A 21204-nucleotide genomic window follows, 5' to 3' on the forward strand; every position below is an offset into this window, starting at 1 on the left:
TATAATACATGGGGAAATGCCATTGGGGACAAACCCACTTAGGGTCAGGGTTAGGTCCCCATGAACTTGGAGAGCAAAATGGACATCACCAATGGATTCGTAGTGCATCAGTACGCTTAGGAGGGTGTTGAGTTTTGGAGCCTGCCCTATCTATGTTTCCTGGGAAAATACATTGCGAGAAAAACAAATCTTGCGAGTTTACCAGACGGATGGCATAGGGAACAAAGCTGTTACAGAATCTGGTAGTCCTGCTGGAAATGGTTCTCTTCCTCCTTTCAGAGGGGAGCAACAGAAACAGGCTGTGAACTGGGGTCTGTGGGGTCTCTAACATGTTGGATTGCAAAGAAATTTCCCCTGACAAAACTGTCTTCAATCAGGCAGCCTGAGGGTATGTTCCCTGGGTATAATGCAAACTTGGCCCTTTTATGACTTGTGTACTTCAACTCCCAGAATTCCTAAGTCAGGCACACTGGCTGAGGAATTCTGGGAGTTGAAGTACACAAGTCATAAAAGGGCCAGGTTTGAAGACCTCTGCTATAATGAAAGCTGCAATACAAGGGTCTTCAAACTTGGCCCTTTTTTGACTTGTGGACTTCAACTCCCAGAATTCCTCAGCCAGGCAGACTGGCTGAGGAATTCTGGGAGTTGAAGTCCACAATTTATAAAAGGGCCATGTTCGAAGACCCCCTGCTGTAATACAACAAATAGCTGGCAAGCTGGCAAAGCCATTGACCGCCTTTTTTTAGCCCCCTCTCATGGAAGCACGAATCCCCGTGTCCATCTTTTTAAGAGTGAGACTAAAGAATTGCGGAACGCGCTGCAGCAATTAACAGCGAGGGAGAATAAACCGCTGTGAGTAAAGCCCGCCTCTTCCGCTCACGGGATTAGTCGCGGACCGGTGACGTCACCACGCAGCGCCGCTTCCGGTCGCTCGGTGCAGACTCCGCGGTTCTGGCCTAGGAAGTGGGATTCTCTCAGCATGGCGGACATGGAGGAGCTCTTCGGGAGCGACGCCGACACGGAACCGGAGCAAAAAGGTGTGCGGAGGGAGAAAGTGGGGCGAAGGTCGCGCATGCGCGGGAGCCCTCCCCAATTTGGAAATGCCGCTCGGGAGTTTTTCGGGGTTGTCTTGGCGGGCAGCGGGGTTTGCTTGCTTCCTAATAATAATGATGATAATAATGATGGCAGGGGCCTTGGAGGTCATCCAGTCCAACCCCCTGCTCAGGCAGGAAGCCCTATTCCATTTCGGACAAATGGCTGCCCAGTCTCTTCTTAAAAACGTCCAGTGTTGGAGCATTCACCACTTCTGGAGGCATGTTGTTCCACTGGTTAGTAGTAGTAGTAGTAATAGTAGTAAAGTTGGAAGGGACCTTGGAGGTCATCTAGTCCAACCCCCTGCTCAGGCAGGAAGCCCTATTCCATTTCGGACAAATGGCTGCCCAGTCTCTTCTTAAAAACGTCCAGTGTTGGAGCATTCACCACTTCTGGAGGCATGTTGTTCCACTGGTTAGTAGTAGTAGTAGTAATAGTAGTAAAGTTGGAAGGGACCTTGGAGGTCATCTAGTCCAACCCCCTGCTCAGGCAGGAAGCCCTATTCCATTTCGGACAAATGGCTGCCCAGTCTCTTCTTAAAAACGTCCAGTGTTGGAGCATTCACCACTTCTGGAGGCAGGTTGTTCCACTGGTTAGTAGTAGTAGTAGTAATAGTAGTAAAGTTGGAAGGGACCTTGGAGGTCATCTAGTCCAACCCCCTGCTCAGGCAGGAAGCCCTATTCCATTTCGGACAAATGGCTGCCCAGTCTCTTCTTAAAAACGTCCAGTGTTGGAGCATTCACCACTTCTGGAGGCATGTTGTTCCACTGGTTAGTAGTAGTAGTAGTAATAGTAGTAAAGTTGGAAGGGACCTTGGAGGTCATCTAGTCCAACCCCCTGCTCAGGCAGGAAGCCCTATTCCATTTCGGACAAATGGCTGCCCAGTCTCTTCTTAAAAACGTCCAGTGTTGGAGCATTCACCACTTCTGGAGGCAGGTTGTTCCACTGGTTAGTAGTAGTAGTAGTAATAGTAGTAAAGTTGGAAGGGACCTTGGAGGTCATCTAGTCCAACCCCCTGCTCAGGCAGGAAGCCCTATTCCATTTTGGACAAATTGCTGCCCAGTCTCTTCTTAAAAACTTCCAGTGTTGGAGCATTCACCGCTTCTGCTTGTTTGCTTGCTTTGCTTCCTTCCTTCCTTCGAGCATGTGCAGAGGGCCTTCCTCTAACCCACCTTTCAGGGTTCTTGTTAGCAGGCAACAGTATTAGGTATGTGCACCTTCTGGAGTTATATTTTTTTTAAAAAGGCAGAATAAAAATAATAAAATTTGGTTCAGGGTCAGAAAGGTTTTTTTGGAAAAATACTGCAAATGTGAAACCAGTCTTTCTGGGGCTGGGAGATTTAATTTGATATACACGTTAGGCACATGGAAATACATTTCTTGCAGCTTTTCCCCCACTTTTGTGGCCTTTTCCAATTGTCCGTTTCCTCCTTTGCCTGTTTAGGTGTCCGGTAACCCCTCTCTTCTTTGATGCTGGCTCGGTTTCTTTACACAGGGAGTCCTCGACTTACGGCCACCACTGAGCCCAAAATTTCTGTTGCTAAGCAAAACACTTGCTAAATGAGTTTTGCCCCATTTTACGACTTTTCTGGCCACAGTTGTTACGTGAATCACAGCAGTTGGTAAATTAGTAAAACGGTTGATAACTGAAACCGGTTTGTCCATTGACTTTGCTTGTCAGAAGGTTGCAAAAGCAGATCACATGACCCTGGGAACATTGCATCGGTCGTAAATATGAGTCAGTCGCCAAGCATCTGAATTTTGACCATGTGCCCACGGGGATGCTGCAATGGTCTTAAGTGTGAAGAACGGTCTTAAGTCACTTTTTTTCCCAGTGCCATTGTAAGTTTGGACGGTCACTAAATGAAACGTTGTAAGTCGAGGACTATCTGTACTGTGTTGAAACGCACCCTGGCATCGTTTAATATTAATTTTCTCTATTAATATTTCCCCCCCCCCTTCTGAGAATGGAGTATGCTTTCCATCAGGCAGAAGGAAGGCTATAATTGCAAAGTGGCGTTGTTACATTTGCTTTGGAAGAAATCTGATCCTTATTCTCTGATTAATACTCTGGTTTTCTCTGCCTTTTGGCTAGACTCTGATTCTGGATCTGACTCTGATTCGGACCGGGAGAACACCGGCTCTGTTAGCAACGTTTCCGGCAGTGAGAGCGACAGAGAGGATGACGCTTTAAAACCCAGCAACAAAGAGTTGTTCGGTGAAGACAGCGAGGACGAGGGTGTTTCTCACCACAGCGGCAGCGACAACGACAACCAGTCTGAACAATCCTACAATCCGTCTGAGGGCTCGGCGCACTCCGAACACGAGGACAACGAGGACCAGTCGGACCTTGAGCAGCACAGCGGCTCAGAAGCTGTGCACGATGAGGAAGACGACGAGGACCGCAGATCGGATGATGGCAGCCATCGCTCCGAGGCTGAAGGCTCTGAGAAAGTCCATTCAGAGGAGGAAAAATGGGATAGAGAGGATAAAAGTGACCAGTCAGATGAGGAGGAGAAGCTCCAAAATTCAGACGACGAAGAGCAGATTCAGCATTCAGACGACGAAGAGAAAAACTCGGACGATGAGGAGAGGGTGCAGATCTCTGACAGCAAGGAGAGGCTGGATCAGTCCGATGACGACGAGGAGAGAGCCCAGGTTTCTGACGAGGAGAAGCTCCAGAACTCGGAGGATGAGGAAAGACCGCGGAATTCCGATGAAGAAAACATGCAGAACTCGGAGGATGAGGAGGAACGGGTGGCACGCTCGGAAGAGGAGAAGCTTCCCAATTCGGACGACGAGAGGCCTCAGCATTCAGAAGACGAAGAGCGCCATTTGTCAGAGGATGACGAGGAACGCGAGCACAAATTGGGTAAAAGAGATAGGGATTCGTGGAGGGGTGCGAGGTCTATTTATGGCTTAGCGTTCTTGTTGGTTTTCTTTGTGGACCTTGTTAAAGATGGTTTCTCTCACCTCCCATGATTTCTAACCACGCTGTTTGGGAATGATGGGAGTTTTAGCTAAGCACATCCAAAGGGGTGCATCGGTTGCTCTGTTCATCTTGATTATACTCAAAACGTTGCAAAAAAAATTGTAGCTGTTCCCCCAGGCCTTGGGTTATGGCAATATTTCTCAACTTCAGCAACTTTTAAGCTCTGAGGACTTCAACTCCCAGAATTCCCCAGCAAACCTGGCTGGGAATTGAAGTTCTCACAGCTTAAAAGTTGCTGAGCTTGGAAAAGCCTGTATTAGGTTGAGCTGAGATCCAGCAGAATAATTTTATCTCTTTAAAGTTCTCCTCTGGGCTTTGCTTTTTGCTTTTTTATTTTTAAATTATTTTCTGCTTTTTGAATGTGGTAAGCCATCCAGAGTCTCGTGGAGTTGGGTGGCCTTTAAATTGCATAGATACATAAAACGAACTGTTGACCATGCAGGCCTGTTTGTCCTGGGTAAATGACTGTCACACTTTGCCACTGTACGTGGCACGACAGACTTTGCTTAAGCAAAACTGGCCAGCTGTTTTTCTCAGAGATGAGTGTGGCAGAAAGATCCGTGACCTTCGGACCTGCTTCTCGGTCTGCTTTATTTATGTGGCCCCAAATTAGGGTTTAGTTTATGTGCAAATATAGGGGAAAGAGGATGTTGATAATTGTAATCTTTAGCATCTGAGGGCTCCAGCTGGAAAGTTTGGCCCTGGTTGTGTCCCTGGAGAGCTTAAAAAAAAAATCTGCTTTCACAGAATCAGCAAGAGGCAGCGACAGTGAGGATGATATTCCCCAACCAAAGAGCAAGAAGCAAATTGCATCCGATTCCGAAATGGAAAGCGATACAGAAGGGCAAAAAAGTAAGCAACGCTGTTTTCCCATCTTCTGTTTGGATTGCCCTTTGATTTTTCAATGGCAAGAGACTCTTCTCCTCCAGTGGTCTAGCCCCAAAAACCTCCAGGCTCAGCTGCACGTTTTTAGCCCCCACTCCCTCCCAAAAGCGCCACAAGTCTGGCTGGAATGTTTCATGGGGCTCTATGGGTGGCGTTGAAAGGAGGTTTGGTGTTCAAGCATCGAAGGCTTCCTTTAAACCAGGACTAGCCGCAATTTGTACTGTGGACTGGATCCTTCGCCCTGCTCCAATTTCTCTGAATCTGGAGGTCATTGCAAATAATATGTAAGGTGTGTCCACAAGACTACTTCGTTTGGAAGGAAAAGAGAAATGGTGTTACGGCTCTTTTTCAAAACAGTGAATTATTTCCTTCTCGGGTTTCCTCCAAAGAGATTGTCTCACAAAACCATATATATATATGGTTGTCCTTGTGAAGGGGTGTGTGTGTGTGTGTGTGTGTGTGTGTGTGTGTGTGTGTGGATCACTGTTTTGCCCATTTTGTTTACTTAGCTTTCTAGGGGTGCTGACAATTGAACATTGTTCTAAACCTCCTTCTGAAGACTCCATCTCTGGTTTTATAGGCCTCTCTCTTTCTTGTTCCAAGATTTGCCCATATTTTTCTGTTATCCTAATTCTTCTGTTTAACCTTCTGCTTAAGATAACAGAGACACAATGGATTTGTTTGGAGGAGCAGATGATATCTCTTCAGGAAGTGATGGAGAAGACAAGCCACCAACGCCAGGGCAGCCTATTGTAAGTAGTAACCCCCAAGTGTGGGTGTCACGGTTCCGACAGACAGAGGGGAATGAAACAGAACTCCTAGGTGAGCAAAAGGGAAAACAAGTAACAACTGCCCAGTTACAAAGTTTAATATCCCACCCACAAAACTATGCAAGCAACTAAGTTTCCCAATATACTCATTTGGTGGGCTTTTTTAATGCAGCGCCCTGCTCGCAGGAGCAGTAGGTGACCTTGGTTCCCACGGGACAGAAGATTATTTTTGATTAACAAGCCCCTGGGCAACCCCCCTCCCTCCGTTCTATGTGGCAACCTAGAACGAGAAGAAAAAAATGGCTGCAGCCAAGTTCATTGTAGAGTTGTCAGTTGGTGGCAAAGAAGAGCCTTCCCTTATCCTTTTAACACGGCCGTCTCAATAAAAGCCTTGGCCTGAATTGGATCTTGTAGTTTTCAAGATCGGAACTCGTGTCACCATTCTGTCAGCAAAAGGCCATTGATAATTCCCAGCAACTTTCTGAAGGAATCACAGAGAAGTATCTTCAGCACAGTCAGTCTGTTTGTCTTGTACACCTGCTTTAGCTAACACCACACGGGAGGTGTTAAAAGGAGAGGCACCGGAACAATTTCCTCTGCAGAGGAAAACCTAGCGTAGAGAATCTCATTCAGCTTTCTTCTCCTCTGTGGTGTTTGGAGGTGGCTTGGGGTAAAATTACCAAGTCCCCATGTGAATTGCCTTGCGTGTAAATGTAATATATCATGTCATAGTGTGTAGTAGTCAATACAATAAGATTGCAGCCAGCTGAAAAACAGTGTTCTAAAGGTAGCTATATTTGAAGCCACCGAGTAGTTGGCCTAGATCAGACATGTCAAACACAAGGCCCGGGGGCCGGATCCGGCCCGCAAAGTGGTTTCATGCGGCCCGCGAAGCCGTACTGGAAACAGTGAGGGAACGGCCCCCACTGCCATGGCCCTGGCCCAGAGACCCTCCTTCTGCCAGAGACCCTCAGATCTGTCCCTCTCCTGCCCAGGCACCCATAGGCACCCTTGATGTGAACAATGTAGAGTTGGCCATGCCCACCCAGTACGCCATACGCAGTCTAGCCACGCCCACCTAGTAGGCCACACCTACCCGGCCCCCTGAGGGCAACCGCAATGCTGATGCGGCCCTCAATGAAATTGAGTTTGACACCCCTGGTCCCCAGCCACTTCTCAAAGATATGCACAGACACAAAGAGGAGGCGGCTTTTACTCAAAGCAGTAATGCCCTCTTAGCATCTCGCCCCTTCAAGGCAAAGGATAGCAAGGTAATTCTTTGCGGCTGCCTTGCTTCCTCTTTTAGCAGGAAGCCGAGCTCAACTTCCTTCCTCCAGCCAATATTTTAAGCAGGCCGCATCGATCCCTCGGTATTCCCAATAAGAGAATTGAACGAACAGCTTGTGCGCCAATATATGGAGCGATATTCAACCCGCTTTATTTCATTCCTGATTTGGGCTCTTTTCCATCCTCCTGATTAGGATGAGAACGGTTTGAATGAAGAGCAGCCGGAAGACGAGCCCATCCCTGAAACACGGATAGAAGTGGAAATCCCGAAAGTCAACACGGATCTGGGAAATGACCTGTATTTTGTAAAGCTTCCCAACTTCCTCAGTGTGGAACCCAGGTAAAGGAGGGGAAAACTGTAAGCTGAACCTTGGGGAAATGCAGGTAGTCCTTGACTTACAATCAAGCTGAAATTTTCTGTCGTCAAGCGAGACATTTGCTAAGCGAATTTTTGCCCCGTTTTTATGACTTGGCTCGCCACGATTGTTACGTGAATCAGTGCAGTTGTTAAATTAGTCACACGGTTGTTAATTGAATCCGGCTTTCCCCGTTGACTTGGTTAGTCAGAAGATCGCCAAAGGCGATCACGTGGCGTCCCGGGAACGCCGCAACCGTCCTAAATACGAACCGGTTGCCAAGCTTCAGAATTTTGACCACGTGACCCACGAGGAGGCTGCAGTGGTCATAAGTGTGAAAAACGGTCCTTTGCTCCTAGAGTGACACCTCTTGAGTCGATTCGTGCAATCTTCTTACTGTCCCGCAGGCCTTTTGATCCTCAGTATTACGAGGATGAATTTGAAGACGAGGAGATGCTTGATGAAGAAGGCAGGACAAGGTTAAAACTGAAGGTAGGGCTTTAAACGCCGGCCGTTTCTCTCCCCGTACTTGCCTGCCTGTGTGGACAGGGTCCGCAATCCTCTTGTCTAATTTTGTGCCTTGAAAGGTAGAGAACACAATACGTTGGCGAACTCGCCGGGATGACGAAGGAAACGAGATTCGAGAGAGTAATGCACGGATTGTCAAGTGGTCTGATGGGAGGTAAGTTGAGACTCGAAAACGGCTAATCTGAAAATGGGTTTGGGGGGGCGGAGGATACAAGAGGCAGTTCTTAGGCGTGATTGCCTTGTATTTTCCCCTTGGTTTCAGTTCCTTGGTCCCATTAATTGAAGGTGGGGGAAACATGGGATTGTCTTGAATTGCACCAATTCATTATCCCCTCTTTTTTTTTTGAAGCATGTCCTTACATTTGGGGAATGAAGTCTTCGATGTGTATAAGGCACCCCTGCAGGGAGACCACAACCATCTCTTCATCAGACAAGGAACTGGACTTCAGGGACAGGCCGTCTTCAAGACAAAATTGACCTTCCGGTAAGCCTGGGAATTGAATTGAGTTGAAGAGGTTAGGAATTGCTGAGTTGTGCTTGACCTGAAGTCAGATGCAGATAGTCCTCGAAACTAACCAAGGAGAGACGCAACCTACAACTAAGGAGAAATTTCCTGACAGTGAGAACAATTAACCAGTGGAACAACCTGCCTCCAGAAGCTGTGAATGCTCCGACGCTGGAAGTTTTTAAGAAGAGACTGGACAACCATTTGTCTGAAATGGTATAGGGTTTCCTGCCTGAGCAGAGGTTGGACTAGATCAGGGGTAGGCAACCTTGGCTCTTTTATGACTGGTGGACTTCAACTCCCAGAATTCCTGAGTCAGCGTGGGGGAACTATGGCCCCTTCATGACTCCTGGACTTCAACTCCCAGAATTCCTGAGCCAGCGTGGCTCAGCTTGGAAACCTCTCCCTTTTCCCTCAGCATGGCTGGCTGAGGAATTCTGGGAGTTGAAGTCCACGAGTCATAAAAGGGCCAAGCTTGAAGAGCCCTGGGTAAGAACTTTATTCACAGTGACCATTCACCAAGTAGGGTGACAATGACAAGTCTTGCATTGGTAAGCCGATTAACCCAAATATTTGATGGCGTGTTGCCATTTTTCTGTCAAAACCCTTTTAATTTGATTAATTTGTCACAGGCCACATTCGACAGACAGCGCCACACACAGGAAGATGACCCTCTCATTGGCAGACAGATGTTCAAAAACGCAGAAAATCCGTATTCTGCCAATGGCTGGTCGTGATCCAGAGTCCCAACGCACAGAAATGATTAAGGTATGCATTCATCGAATCCCATCCTTGAAACGCTGCCTCCTCTCTTCTCTAGTCGGACTAAATTTAGGCTGGTTTGTCATCAGGTTCTTGGCCTTGCTGCTCAAAATCTGCTGATCTGTGATCTCCACAGTGTTAAAGGACCTAAGCTATCATAGAATGAAGACCCCCCCATACCTTGCTGAATATGCTCCTTGTGTCATGCTGAGTGAGCAACTTCCCCCCCCCCCAAAAAAAAGTAAAGGTCTGCTAAATGCATCAATTGATGTATCCCCGTGCACAGTTTCCTTGCTTTGCCTGTTCTGTTTCTCTTCTGAAATACAGCCCAGGTAGAATTCTCCCTTTATTTGGGGGCTAAGGTGCTGGCCTAGAAACTAGGGGACGGTGAGTTCTAGTCCGGCCTTAGGCTTGAAAGCCAGCTGGGTGACTCTGGGCCAGTCATCTAAAGATGGTGACTTCTAGGTGCGAAAGCTGTCCGGATAACCTTGGGCCAGTCAGCGGAAGACTGAGATAAATCAATGAAAAATGAACGTTATTTGCACAGTGCTTACTCCTCCTCGCGAGCCAGGCTGGGCTGAGCAGCTGGCTTCAATTCAGAGACCACCCTGGTTGAGAGCGATTTTCATCCGGGCTTGTCCTGGTTCAGCCCCCCAACCCAGAACCGAAGGAAACCACCCTGACTTCTGTTCTTCTCTCCTGCAGAAAGAGGAGGAACGGCTGCGAGCTTCCATTCGTAGGGAATCCCAGCAGAGAAGGATGCGCGAGAAGCAACACCAGCGGGGTCTGAGCGCCAGCTACCTGGAGCCCGACCGCTACGATGAGGAGGAGGAAGGAGAGGAGGCCATCAGCCTGGCCGCCATCAAGAACAGATACAAAGGCGGGATACGAGGTAGCCTTCCCCTCCTCTCCTCCTGAGTCGTTCCACTCTGTCCCTCCCAGTACACTATGGCTGGTCCAGTGACTTGGGAGGGGCACCTAGTTGGGGAAGCCTTGAAATTATCTAATGGCCCGGTTGGTCAGTTGCTCATCTGTGAGCTTCTTTAATAGCTGTTTGGCCTTTGCAAACATTGCAGCTGGGTTTTATGCTTTTAATTTGTACCCTGCGAGTTCGTTTCACACCGGCTGTTTGCTTTCCCTTGCTCTTTCTCCTCTTTTTTTTTTTTTTTTTGCACAGCGCAGCGTTTGCTTGTACAAATAAGCTTATCGGTATCGTCGATCCCATTTGCTTGGTGGACATTTTCCACGCTGGGTTGCGTAGCGAGCTCTCACCCACCACCCACCCCCAGTCGCTCATTCCAACCTGGTCCTTAATCTCCAGTTTCTAAGCTGCACTTAGGAGTTCTTAAGATTTGTTTTCCAGCCTTTGGCCTTTTGGAGTATAATGCGTGTTTTCTCTTCCAGAGGAGCGCGCCCGGATTTATTCTTCGGACAGTGATGACGGCTCGGATGAGGAGAAAACGCAGAGGCTGCTCAAAGCGAAGAAACTCAACAGTGATGAGGTGAGAGAATCCAAACCAGGCTGGACATCAGCTGATAGTTTCTCCATGGCTACCTGTCACTATTCTGGGTTGATGTAGAGCGAAACCTTCATTTAAAGGACAGTCTGATGTGTCTGAACAAATTTGGTTTCTCCCCCCCTCTCTGAAAACACAACCAAGTATGTTGTTTTTCAAAGTCTTTGTGGACAGTCAAGCTAATTTACTTTGTTCGGATCAGGGGTGGGGAACGAAGCCCCTTTTATGACTTGTGGACTTCCAACTCTCAGGTATTCTGGAAGTTGAAGTCCACAAGTCATAAAGGGGCCACGGTTCCCCACTTCTGATTTAGATCAACCTGCATCCTTTATAAAAATAATAAAGGCAATGAATATGTGTACAGGGAATCCTTGACTTAACGACCAGTCCCTTAGTGGCCATTCATAGTTACAGCACACCTCCCCTGTGTTACTTACGACCTGGATTCAAAGTTCTGACAGCCACACGCACGCACGCACACATACTGTAGTTGCATAATTGCATTTTGGGTGCCAGCATTGAGGGCCGCTTGCACTATCTTATCATAACCACGACTTACAGTAGGGGTTTTGTTGTTTTTTAACAAAAATCACCCTGACATTTTTCGACAGTTTATACCATTTGCATCTGTATGTGATTCTACAACTGTGGTACTGGTACATTGATGCAAATGGGGTAAGAGCATCGACTACACTCAGACCGAAAGAACATTCTCTTCCCGCAGTTGGTCCATCCAATCATTGTTTTGTAATACTGTGGCCACGTGAACCACTTATGTGAAAGAGCAAACAAGTCCTGGGGAGTCTTTCTGGAACGTTCACATACTTTCCCCTGTTTTGCCAACTTACAGAAGTGTTGGGAGGGGTCTACAAGGTATAGAAAACATGTCCAAGAATGATAATAAAAATTTCAGCAAAGCAAAGCCAATCCAGAGTTGGAGAGCAGCCTGGGGACCTGGCGGTGAAGAATGCTGGCCTCCCACAAGGAAGGTTGAAAATTCAATCCTAGGCAGCGGGCAGATCTTTCTCTATCGGGGCACAAAGAGAAAATGTGTGCTGCGAACTTTCAGTAGGCGTCAGGAAGGGCAGCTGGCCAGTAAACGCTCAGCTCCATTCAGTTATATTAACTCCATCCAGAATAAAGGAATTCCAGGGTCATAAAAAATGTAACTTATGTCGATCCAGAGTTGGAAGTGATTTCAGAGGCCACCCAGAAATCCATCATCAAAACTCCCTTGCTTCAGAGCCATCTAGCCTCTGTTTTAAAAACCTGCAGGGGTGGGGTTATGGCTGGGGAGGGGGCAGCTGATAAACAGAAAAATTATCAGCAATTTTGTGGGGTTGATTGATTCTGTCCTGAACTGAACTCCTAATAACAGATAATGGAAAGACGGCCTTGTTTTTTCCCTCTTTCAAGCTATCAAGCTATTCAGTTTGAGTGCTATTCAAATTCACCACAGGGTGGTGCTTCAGCATAAAAAAACAACAAAAAACCACATCACATGTGACACAAATATTGTGGTCCATCCAGACACCTGTGTGTTTTTATAAGAACCTCCTTTTAATCACAACTCATCATTGATTGCTTAAAAATTATTTAGAAGGGTTATGTTTTGGGAGACTGGTTACAGAGGGAGAACCTTTGAATTTTTCAAGATTTTCCTAAGACCCTAGAAGAAATGTATTTGTCTGGAAGCCAGCCATCTCTATTAAGATCCGGGGAGAAATTCAGCTCAGCTTGCAAAATTACTGTCATTATTCAGAATTTATACCTATTTAGAGCTGTAAGCAGTTAATCAGACTAATTGCCAAGTTACTTCACCCTGAGGATCTTGTATTTAATTAGAAGCTGTTTCCACTCAGAAGAATATATTTCACTTTTCCCAGTGTTTTAATATCCTGTAGCCTATTTTCTATCTTTTGACGTGTGTGAATTTAATAGTTCTGATGTTCAAACAGAAGTGATTCTTGTTCATCTCCGGCTAAAGAGAATGTTCGCACACAAATATTTGTTCCACGATACTTTAAGGAAATAGATTTAGGAGGAACTTAATCCCCAGATCCTGTCTTGTGTTTGAAAATTCTTTCTTTTTAATTGTAGGAGGGTGAGCCTTCCGGTAAGAGAAAAGCTGAAGATGATGAAAAGGCCAGCAAGAAACAGAAGAAATATGTGATCAGTGATGAGGAAGATGAAGATGAGGAGATGTAATAGGCATGGACTTTGAACATTGGTGATAGGATTTTTTTTTTAAAAAAATAGAGACTATATTGGTTTCTTTTTGCCAACCATGATGTAAGTAGATTCCATGAAGATTGGGGTGGGAGCAACATTTGTATTAATGATATTAATGTGAATAAAACTTTTTGTGGGATTTTTTTTAAATAATGTGGGATTGGTGTGGTATGTTTGGTGACCAATTTGGAGGCCTGTGACTCTTTCATCGTCTAGCAGAGCGCAACCAGGATGGGCAGACTCTGTTATCTGTACCCAGAAAAGATGTTTTTGATATTCTGTTCACCATGGACAAAGACGGGATACCTGCTGGATCTCCAGCTTCTGTCAGGATATTTGTTGATTGGGGATGATGGAACATAGAAAACCTGATAGGAGTTTGAGGATTGTCAGAAGGACGGGACAAAGGAAAGGCATCAAGCAATCATTGCATCAAGCAATCATTCCTCAGGAATTCTGGGAGTTGAAGTCCACAAGTCATAAAAGGGCCAACTTTGAAGACCCCTGGACTAGGAGAAGGGCCTCTTCTTCGTGTTGGCTGAGGAATTCTGGGAGTTGAAGTCCACAAGTCAGAAAAGGGCCAAGTTAGAAGACCCCTGGACTAGGAGAAGGGCCTCCTCTTAGTGTTGGCTGAGGAATTCTGGGAGTTGAAGTCCACAAGTCCTAAAAGGGCCAAGTTTGAAGACCCCTGGACTAGGAGAAGGGCCTCTTCATCGTGTTGGCTGAGGAATTCTGGGAGTTGAAGTCCACAAGTCCTAAAAGGGCCAAGTTTGAAGACCCCTGGACTATGAGAAGGGCCTCTTCTTCGTGTTGGCTGAGGAATTCTGGGAGTTGCAAGTCCACAAGTCATAAAAGGGCCAGGTTTGAAGACCCCTGGTATCCTGCCTTGAGCAGAGGATAGGACTAGAAGACCTGAGATCCCTTCCAGGCCTATGATTCTGTGTTCTATGTTCTAACTGTGTAGCAGTGAAGGGATAACGACTAACATTGGCTTTTTTTTTTTCAAAAAGAGCCTCATCGCATGTCTGACCACAAAGAATTGTATGTATTGCAAAGCCATCGCCTCACCCTTCCCCTGTACTAAACCATTATTCTCAGCTCCTTCATCGTAATTAGGCCAGGGATAGGCAACCTTGGCTCTTTTATGACTGGTGGACTTCAACTCCCAGAATTCCTGAGCCAGCATGGCTCAGCTTGGAAACCTCTCCGTTTTCCCTCAGCATGTCTGGCTTAGGAATTCTGGGAGTTGAAGTCCACAGGTCATAAAGCGGCCTAGGCCTAGGCCAGGGTTAGGCTCTTTTATGACTCGTGGACTTCAACTCCCAGAATTCCTGAGCCAACATGGCTCAGCTTGGAAACCTCTCTCGCCTCAGCATGGCTGGCTGAGGAATTCTGGGAGTTGAAGTCCACGAGTCATAAAAGAGCCAAGGTTGCCTACCCCTGGCCTTAAGCCAAACCACAGTCATTTTCCCGTGGGGTTTTCTCCTTTTTCTCCACCCTTCCTCTTTTCTTTTTTCATTTGGGGGCCAAAGTTAGATGGACACGTTCGCCCGGCTAATTGACTCCGAACTTGTGAGCAATTAAGATCCATGAGAAAGTCCTTGTGACTTTTGCCTGTGTCATTACACAGTCATTTGAAAAGTCATGGGTTCCCTTAGGGATTTTATTTTATTTTATTTTTTTGCACTCCTTTTCTCAAAAAGTTTTTCAAAAGTGCTCCGTAACTTGCTAGAAGTTTGACTTCGCAATGTGATGAATAGAGTGACCTCAGAAGGGATGTGAATTCCCTTCCTTTTCTCCCAGATTTATCAACTTTTACCAGGGACAGATCATATAAACCCTTACCCTAAAGTTCCAGGGGTAGGCAACCTTGGCTCTTTTATGACTCGTGGACTTCAACTCCCAGAATTCCTGAGCCAGCTGGCTCAGGAATTCTGGGAGTTGAAATACACAAGTCATAAAAGAACCAAGGTTGCCTAGCTCTGCTTCAGCAAGTTTTAAGATGTGTGGACGTCAACTCTCATGCAGGTCGGAGAACTCTTGAGAGTTGGAAGTCCACACATTTTAAAAGGTGTTAAGGTTGAGATGCCCTTATAAAATATCTCAAATCCTTCTGTGCCCTGTTTGGTGTGAGTACGAACACCTCTATTTTGGGAGTTGCCTTTGCTGTCTTCTGAACATATTGACCTCATTTTTTATTTTTATTTTTCTGCTCTGGGTTTGAACTGTTTATTTATTCTTTATTTATTTTAATCCCATTTATATCCCGCCCTTCTCCGAAGACTCAGGGCGGCTTACAATCTAAGCACAAATCAAATGTTCAGAGTCATTTCTTCAGGGTAAGGGTTGATCGCTCTTAACAGTTAAGGATTGGTCGTGACGTTGCTTCTTTCTCACCGTCGCAACTGCACAGGGTCACTAAACCAGGCAGTGGTTGAAACAAGGACTACCTGTATTTAAAACATGTTTATTCTTCCCAGCCAGAAAACCTTCAGGAGCAGTACACCAGCTGAAAAGTCCATTTACGGGACATCACGCGGAAGGAAATACAGGTTTGCAAACCAGTTCTTAAGAGCCAACTACCGTGGTTCAGTTTACAGCTGAAAACTCTGCTGATCCTTCAGAAGGGCTGATGGATTGAACCTGTGGCTGTGTCGCCTCCCTGGGGTACAGTTGAAGGAAGAAGCTGATGGAGGTGGCCTTCCTGTAGTAGAGGAATAGCTGGAGGGAGGAGACAACCTATCCTTCGCGGGGGGTGGGGGGTCTCAAGCGCCAGGGAAATCAAGAGACCCAGGCAGTTCAGATGTGTATAAAGACTTGTTAAGTGTAAGCTCTCTGCAACAATCTGAACTACTAACGGGCAAGGGAAATTAGCAGGCGTTAAGAATAGAAAGGCATTCGAGGTGGGCTGGATTTAGATCTCTTGTGAGCGCGCAGGGATTCATGACTGATGATGCATTTGACCCCCTCCCTCGGGCTCAGCCTGGTCATCTCCTCCACTGGGCTTATCCAGCGTTTTTCCTTATTCCAGGTCCCACCTTTCCTGCAAGGAGCTGAGTTTTTACATCAGTTCCTCTCTTCCCCCTGCCTTTACTTGACGTTGCAATCCCGGCGTTCTCTTCTGTCTTTCCGCAGGGCATTCCTGCTGTTGTGTTGTAGCTTGTTGTGGTTTTTTTTTTTCCTTTTTCCTTCCAAACTCCTCCATGAAAGTAGGGCAAAGGTGATGTGACAGGACGAGAATGTGGCAAATTATCAAGATGCCTTTCAGGTTTGGGAGTACAATGCCTAGATAAGGGCCGTAAACCTCAAGGTCACTTCCTTAAGATTCTGAAATCTGTCCTGTAAGGTCCCAGACGTTGAGAGGGCAGTTCCCCATCGATGTTGTCTTGAAAAATGCCAAGATAACAATGGGAGGGAAGCGTTTTATTGGTTTGGGGATGACTCTTAATCTCTAAGCCCCACCGATCTGAACCGAAGGGTGGGAGCGCCCGTTCCCAAGTTCAATGCTCCCATCAGCAGTTCCAAACATAGTTCCATTTGGAAGACTAAAAAAAACTCTGTTCTTCCTGGTATTTTTTCAGATTCCAGCAGCTCACGTTGGATGTTGAAAGGAGAATTGTATGTCTTGGACAAAGGAATGAAACAGCAAGCCAAACACCCACCCACCCACCCCCATAATTTCAGCATGCCGGCTCTCTCTTTCTCCCTTCCACACAGTTTCCTTTCGTATGATGTTTTTTTTTTGGGGGGGGGGGAGATTTAAAAATAAAACCTAATTTGGGCAGGTTCAGCCTTGTCCGTTCTAGAGTAGATGCCTGATAAGCCATGGCTTCCAATTTTCTGCCAAAGCGAGCCTTTAAAAGGCTTGAGGGAGGCTTTGACAACATTTTAACTTGGAATGCCAGTTAATTTAATGTCGGCTTCCCCAGTGGGTGGCTTTTTGACTCCTTCCTCTGACCTGAAGCCAGAGAGCTGCTGGGTCCTGTCCCACACTATATCAGACTAGGCTAGAACCCAGAAGAAGGCACCTTTGCAGGGTGAACGCTCAGCCAGCCTTTGCTGACCAGTCCCCTCCAGCCAAGCTGAGATTCTGCGTCCCCCCCAAATGGAGGACCGATGAGCTGACCAGTCCCCTCCAGCCAAGCTGAGATTCTGCATCCCTGAAGGTCCCCCCCGCCCCCCAAACGGAGGACCGATGAACGGCATTCCTACCAGGCCCGTCTCCTGTGCTAAGGACGATTCTTGTTTTAGGTTGCCTTTTTTCGAGGCCTAGATTGAATCCCTCTTTTCACCTCTGGCCTTTCTCGCTTGCCCTGTCGTATTTTTGGAAACGGGGTGGGTTTTCAAAAAAAAAACTTAAGGCTGAGCGTACTTCAGGGAGAGTGCAAGGCTGAAGCTCAAGCGTTTCTCGCAAAGGACTCTGCGGATCTGCTGGTGAGTTTTTCCCACGAAGTGTAGCTTTGCAGGAATGGTGGGTGGTCTTAGAGAGAGCAGGCCCGGGCAGATGTGCTCCTTAAGTTTATTTTTATTTTCATATTTATTTTTTTGAAAAAAAAACCAGGGTCCAGCAATGGATTTCAACCCCCATCGGGCAAATCTGGCTTGTTTACAGAACCTTGTTTAGTTCGCATTGAGTTTAGTTCGCCTGGTCTGTTCACTTCCTGCTAGGTCCTCGATTTAGATTAGAATCACAACCGGGAGCAGGATTTTTATTTTAAGCAAGGCAATGAAGTGTGCCTGATTTTACGACTTTGTTTTATCCCACTCATTAAGTGAATCACTATGCAGGCAGGTAGTCCTCGACTTATAACAGTTTACTTAGTGACCATCCAAAGTTACAACAGGCCTGAAAAAAGTTTTTCACACTTACAACCGTTGCAGCATTTCCACCCCCGGTCACGTGATCCGGGCGCTTGGCCATTGACTCACACTTACCCCAGTTGCAGAGTCCCGGGGCGGTCACGCCATCCCTTTTTGCGACCTTCTGACGAGCAAATTCAAGCCGGATTCACTGAACGACCATGTAACTAACTTAACAACCACAGCGATTTGCTTAGCAACGGTGGCAAGAAAAGGTCGCCGGATGGGGCGAAATTCCCTTCGCAACTGTCTCGCTTAGCCACAACATTGTTGAGCTCAATTGTGGTAAGGCGAGGCCTTCCTGTGCTTGGATCATGTGACCCTGGGGATGCTGCAACGGTCGTAAATGTGAGGACCGATTCTAAATCACTTTTGGCGTCCCGTTGTCGCTTTGAGAGGTCAGTCAACGAATGTTTGTAAGCCAAGGGCTGCCTGTGTACATTTGCAGCATTTATTTATTTTCATTAAAAATAACATAACGAAGTTGCATCCATGAAGACACCCATCTTGTCTGCTGTTTCTCCCTAAACAAGACTGTCCCTAACTGAACTTCCATCCAGGCTTCTTTCTTTGTTACATTTAGATTCCACCTTCCCTTCCAGAGTGAGTACGAGTCGCTACTCACTCACTACTTCTAAACAAACAAGCCTGTGAAGTCGGTTGAGCTGAGCTTGGGACCCCCGCTTAGTCCCCAAAACACCCCATCAGCTTCTTTGACCGAGGATGGATTTGAACCTTGTCCCGCCCCCCAGTCCTCATCCAGCATTGTCCCTACTACTTCTGACAAGGAACTCTAGGCGTTGTAGTTCTCACATATCCGGAAGGTGCCAGCTTTGAGAAACCTACCCTAAGAGCATGTTAAAAATAAATGAATGAATAAATGAATAAATGTAATTTTTGATCCAAGGACCAAACAAGATGGTTCCAAACCCAGATCTTGGGGAAGTCAGCTCACTTTAAAACAGCTCTTATGTTCCCATTCAATGTTCTCTAGTTTTGGGGTGGAACAAGCCTTAACTGAACTACTCTTGACGTTTGCAGATGAGTCCTGGAACAATTCTGATCTCCATCACAAAGCATCACTATTGGCCAGCAGAGCCCTGTTAATCCAGATAGATCCTGGATCTAGGCTGGGGACTCGGCAGCCTTGCATTGTCATTAACAATAGGCATACAAGGAAAAAAAATGCTCTTTTTGTCAATCCGGAGCTGTTTTTTATTCTTGCATTCTTAATATTGTATTTTGGGGGTTTTATAATTGTAATATATCAATTGTTTTAAAATCGGGCAATTATTTAATTTCCTTTTAATATTTGTAACTTTGTGTTTTATTCTTGCCCTGTGAGCCACCCTGAGTCCTCAGGGAGAAGGGCGGTATAGAAATATTATTAAATAAATAAATAAATAAAATAAAATAAATTGTCTCTTTGGCAAACTCTCCCTGTCAGATGCTTCTGTTGATTTATTTTTATTTTTTTGTCGTCGTTCTTTTGTTTTCCTTTGAGATTGAACTGAAAGTTTCCTTGAAAAGGAACCCATGGTTGAACTTGGGCATCCTCTTAATTCATTGTGACCTCATGAGATTGTATAAGAATCTGCTTTCCCCCCCTCCCCGGTCATTGAGAAGGTGCCCTTTATTTTGGGGGGGGGGAAGAGAGAGAAATGAAGCTGTTTTCAGAACAAGCAATGCCCTGAACCCTTTGCTCCTTCCTTTGTGCTGTAAGTAGGCCACAGATAGCTAAGCAGTTCTCTGAAAAATGGAGAATGTTAATTGCCTAGCAATTCGGGGTTATGCATACTTTCCAGGGGCTTAATTTAATTGTTGCAAAACTATACTTTGAAGCCACACGAGGCATCGGGCAATTTCAGGTTTGAGATATGCCTGTATGAAAATAGCATTAGGGAAGGAGGGGAGGGAGGGAGGGAGGGAGGGGCAGTCCGTCTAGACTGCATAAACCCTGTGTGGAAACTTTACACGTGATGCGTCGATTGTTTAGGTTTGGGAAAGGCTTGGAACGGTTGAGCAATAACGGATTCTGACTGGCAAAATCGATCCTGTCGTTTTTTGCAGAGTTCGCAGAACTTCTCCACTTCTCTCATTTCTAAATGTGAGATCAAACAGCCTTACAGGCAGTCCTCAAGTTCCCACCACGGCCCGAGCCCCCAAATTTGACGTTGCTAAGAGCAAGGTTTGTTAACTGAGCTTGCCCCCATTTTATGACTTCCCTATGCCAGAGCGGTTAAGGGTGAAGTTCGCATTTGTTAAGGGTTAAGCATTTGTTAAGTTAGCAGCACGGTTGAGTTCAGCTTCCCTGTTGACTTTGCTTGGCAGAAGGTCGCAAAAGGGGATCACGTGACCCCCCCCCCCCACACACACACACACACCGGGATTCTGCAATCGTCATAAATAGAAACCAGTTACCAAACATCTGAATTTTGACCCTGTGACTGTGGGGTTCTTGCAATGGCTGTGTGAAAAACGGTCTTAAGTTACTTTTTCTGGCGCCGTTGCAACTTTGAACGGTCCCTAAATGAACTGTTGAAGCCTACCTGTATTAAGGGAGAGAGAGAGGCGGGTGGAGAAGACATGAGGCTTAGTGGCTTCCAGGCAAAGACTGTTAACCCTTCCGTCATACATCCGTCACCAACCAGACAGATCCTGGAATCTCTCTGCATGTTAGCAGGTTTGACCTCCATGCAAGGCTTCAGAGAGTGTTTTGCTTCAACAGTCCTTCAAGCTGCCACGCGTGGAAAACAACTTTGAGGACCTGCGTCTCCGCAACAAACAAGGGGCTCTTTTTCTTCATCTTGTGTCCTTAAGACAACCTTGTTTGCCACTTCAGGCCTTTTCAAAGTTGGCAGCTTCGCTGGCTGGAAAATTTCTGCAGTTGCGGTCTTTACATCCCAAAGTTGCCAAGTTTGAAGAATCCCGATCTAATATATATAATTCTGATGCTGCCATTGAGATTAGTAAGCACTGATGGCCTGGATGTCTATTTAAAATGGCAGCCAGCACCAGAAGTGATAGTAAGAAGTTCCAGAATTTAAAGAGGTGTTTAAATTAAGGGAACAGAGTTGAAATATTCATTGCTTAAGTACGCATCATGCAAGGAAGTACTTAGCTTTTATCAATCCTGAATCTCCCCACGGTTAGCTTCCCTGGGTAACTGAGTTTAAATATTGCAAGCAAGGAAGAAAAAAAAATTATTACACACACCTGGTTTTGTGTCTTCACTTACCCACCTTTTCAGTCAGCTAGAAAGTCCCAAATGCTGCAATCTTTCCTCTTCAAGAGTCTCTGTGTGTGTGTGTGAGAGAGAGAGAGAGTGAGAGAGAGTGAGTGAAAGTGTGTGTGTGTGTGTGTGTGTGTGTGTGTGTGTGTGTGTGTGTATCTTAACAGATTGTTGGGGGCAATTAAG

General features: G+C 46.2%; 1 protein-coding gene and 1 long non-coding RNA gene across 2 annotated transcripts; both read left to right on the plus strand.

Moving 5' to 3' along the window:
• The first annotated feature begins 884 nt into the window (after nucleotides 1–884).
• On the plus strand, nucleotides 885–13079 carry LEO1 (LEO1 homolog, Paf1/RNA polymerase II complex component). Its single transcript, XM_083371090.1, has 12 exons — nucleotides 885–1037; nucleotides 3188–3964; nucleotides 4832–4936; nucleotides 5627–5721; nucleotides 7221–7366; nucleotides 7790–7874; nucleotides 7970–8064; nucleotides 8260–8394; nucleotides 9048–9183; nucleotides 9883–10069; nucleotides 10582–10679; nucleotides 12795–13079. Exons 1-12 carry the CDS (start codon nucleotides 980–982, stop codon nucleotides 12900–12902), a joined length of 2025 nt encoding a protein of 674 aa, XP_083227216.1. The 5' UTR covers nucleotides 885–979; the 3' UTR covers nucleotides 12903–13079.
• A 1839-nt stretch (nucleotides 13080–14918) lies between these two features.
• On the plus strand, nucleotides 14919–19217 carry LOC310645442. The gene is made up of 3 exons (XR_014493495.1): nucleotides 14919–15478; nucleotides 16508–17360; nucleotides 18828–19217. It is a non-coding gene; the product is annotated as an uncharacterized lncRNA (long non-coding RNA).
• Nucleotides 19218–21204: the final 1987 nt, after the last annotated feature.

The sequence above is a fragment of the Vipera ursinii genome (assembly GCF_947247035.1).
Source record: "Vipera ursinii genome assembly, chromosome: 11".
Classification (NCBI taxonomy): Eukaryota; Metazoa; Chordata; class Lepidosauria; order Squamata; family Viperidae; genus Vipera; species Vipera ursinii.

Excerpts from the sequence above, each read along its gene's own strand:
- LEO1 (XM_083371090.1), top strand. The coding sequence starts at position 980 with ATGGCGGACATGGAGGAGCTCTTCGGGAGCGACGCCGACACGGAACCG. Across the intron at positions 1,038-3,187 it reads CACGGAACCGGAGCAAAAAG|ACTCTGATTCTGGATCTGAC; the intron begins GTGTGCGGAGGG and ends CCTTTTGGCTAG. Across the intron at positions 3,965-4,831 it reads GGAACGCGAGCACAAATTGG|AATCAGCAAGAGGCAGCGAC; the intron begins GTAAAAGAGATA and ends CTGCTTTCACAG.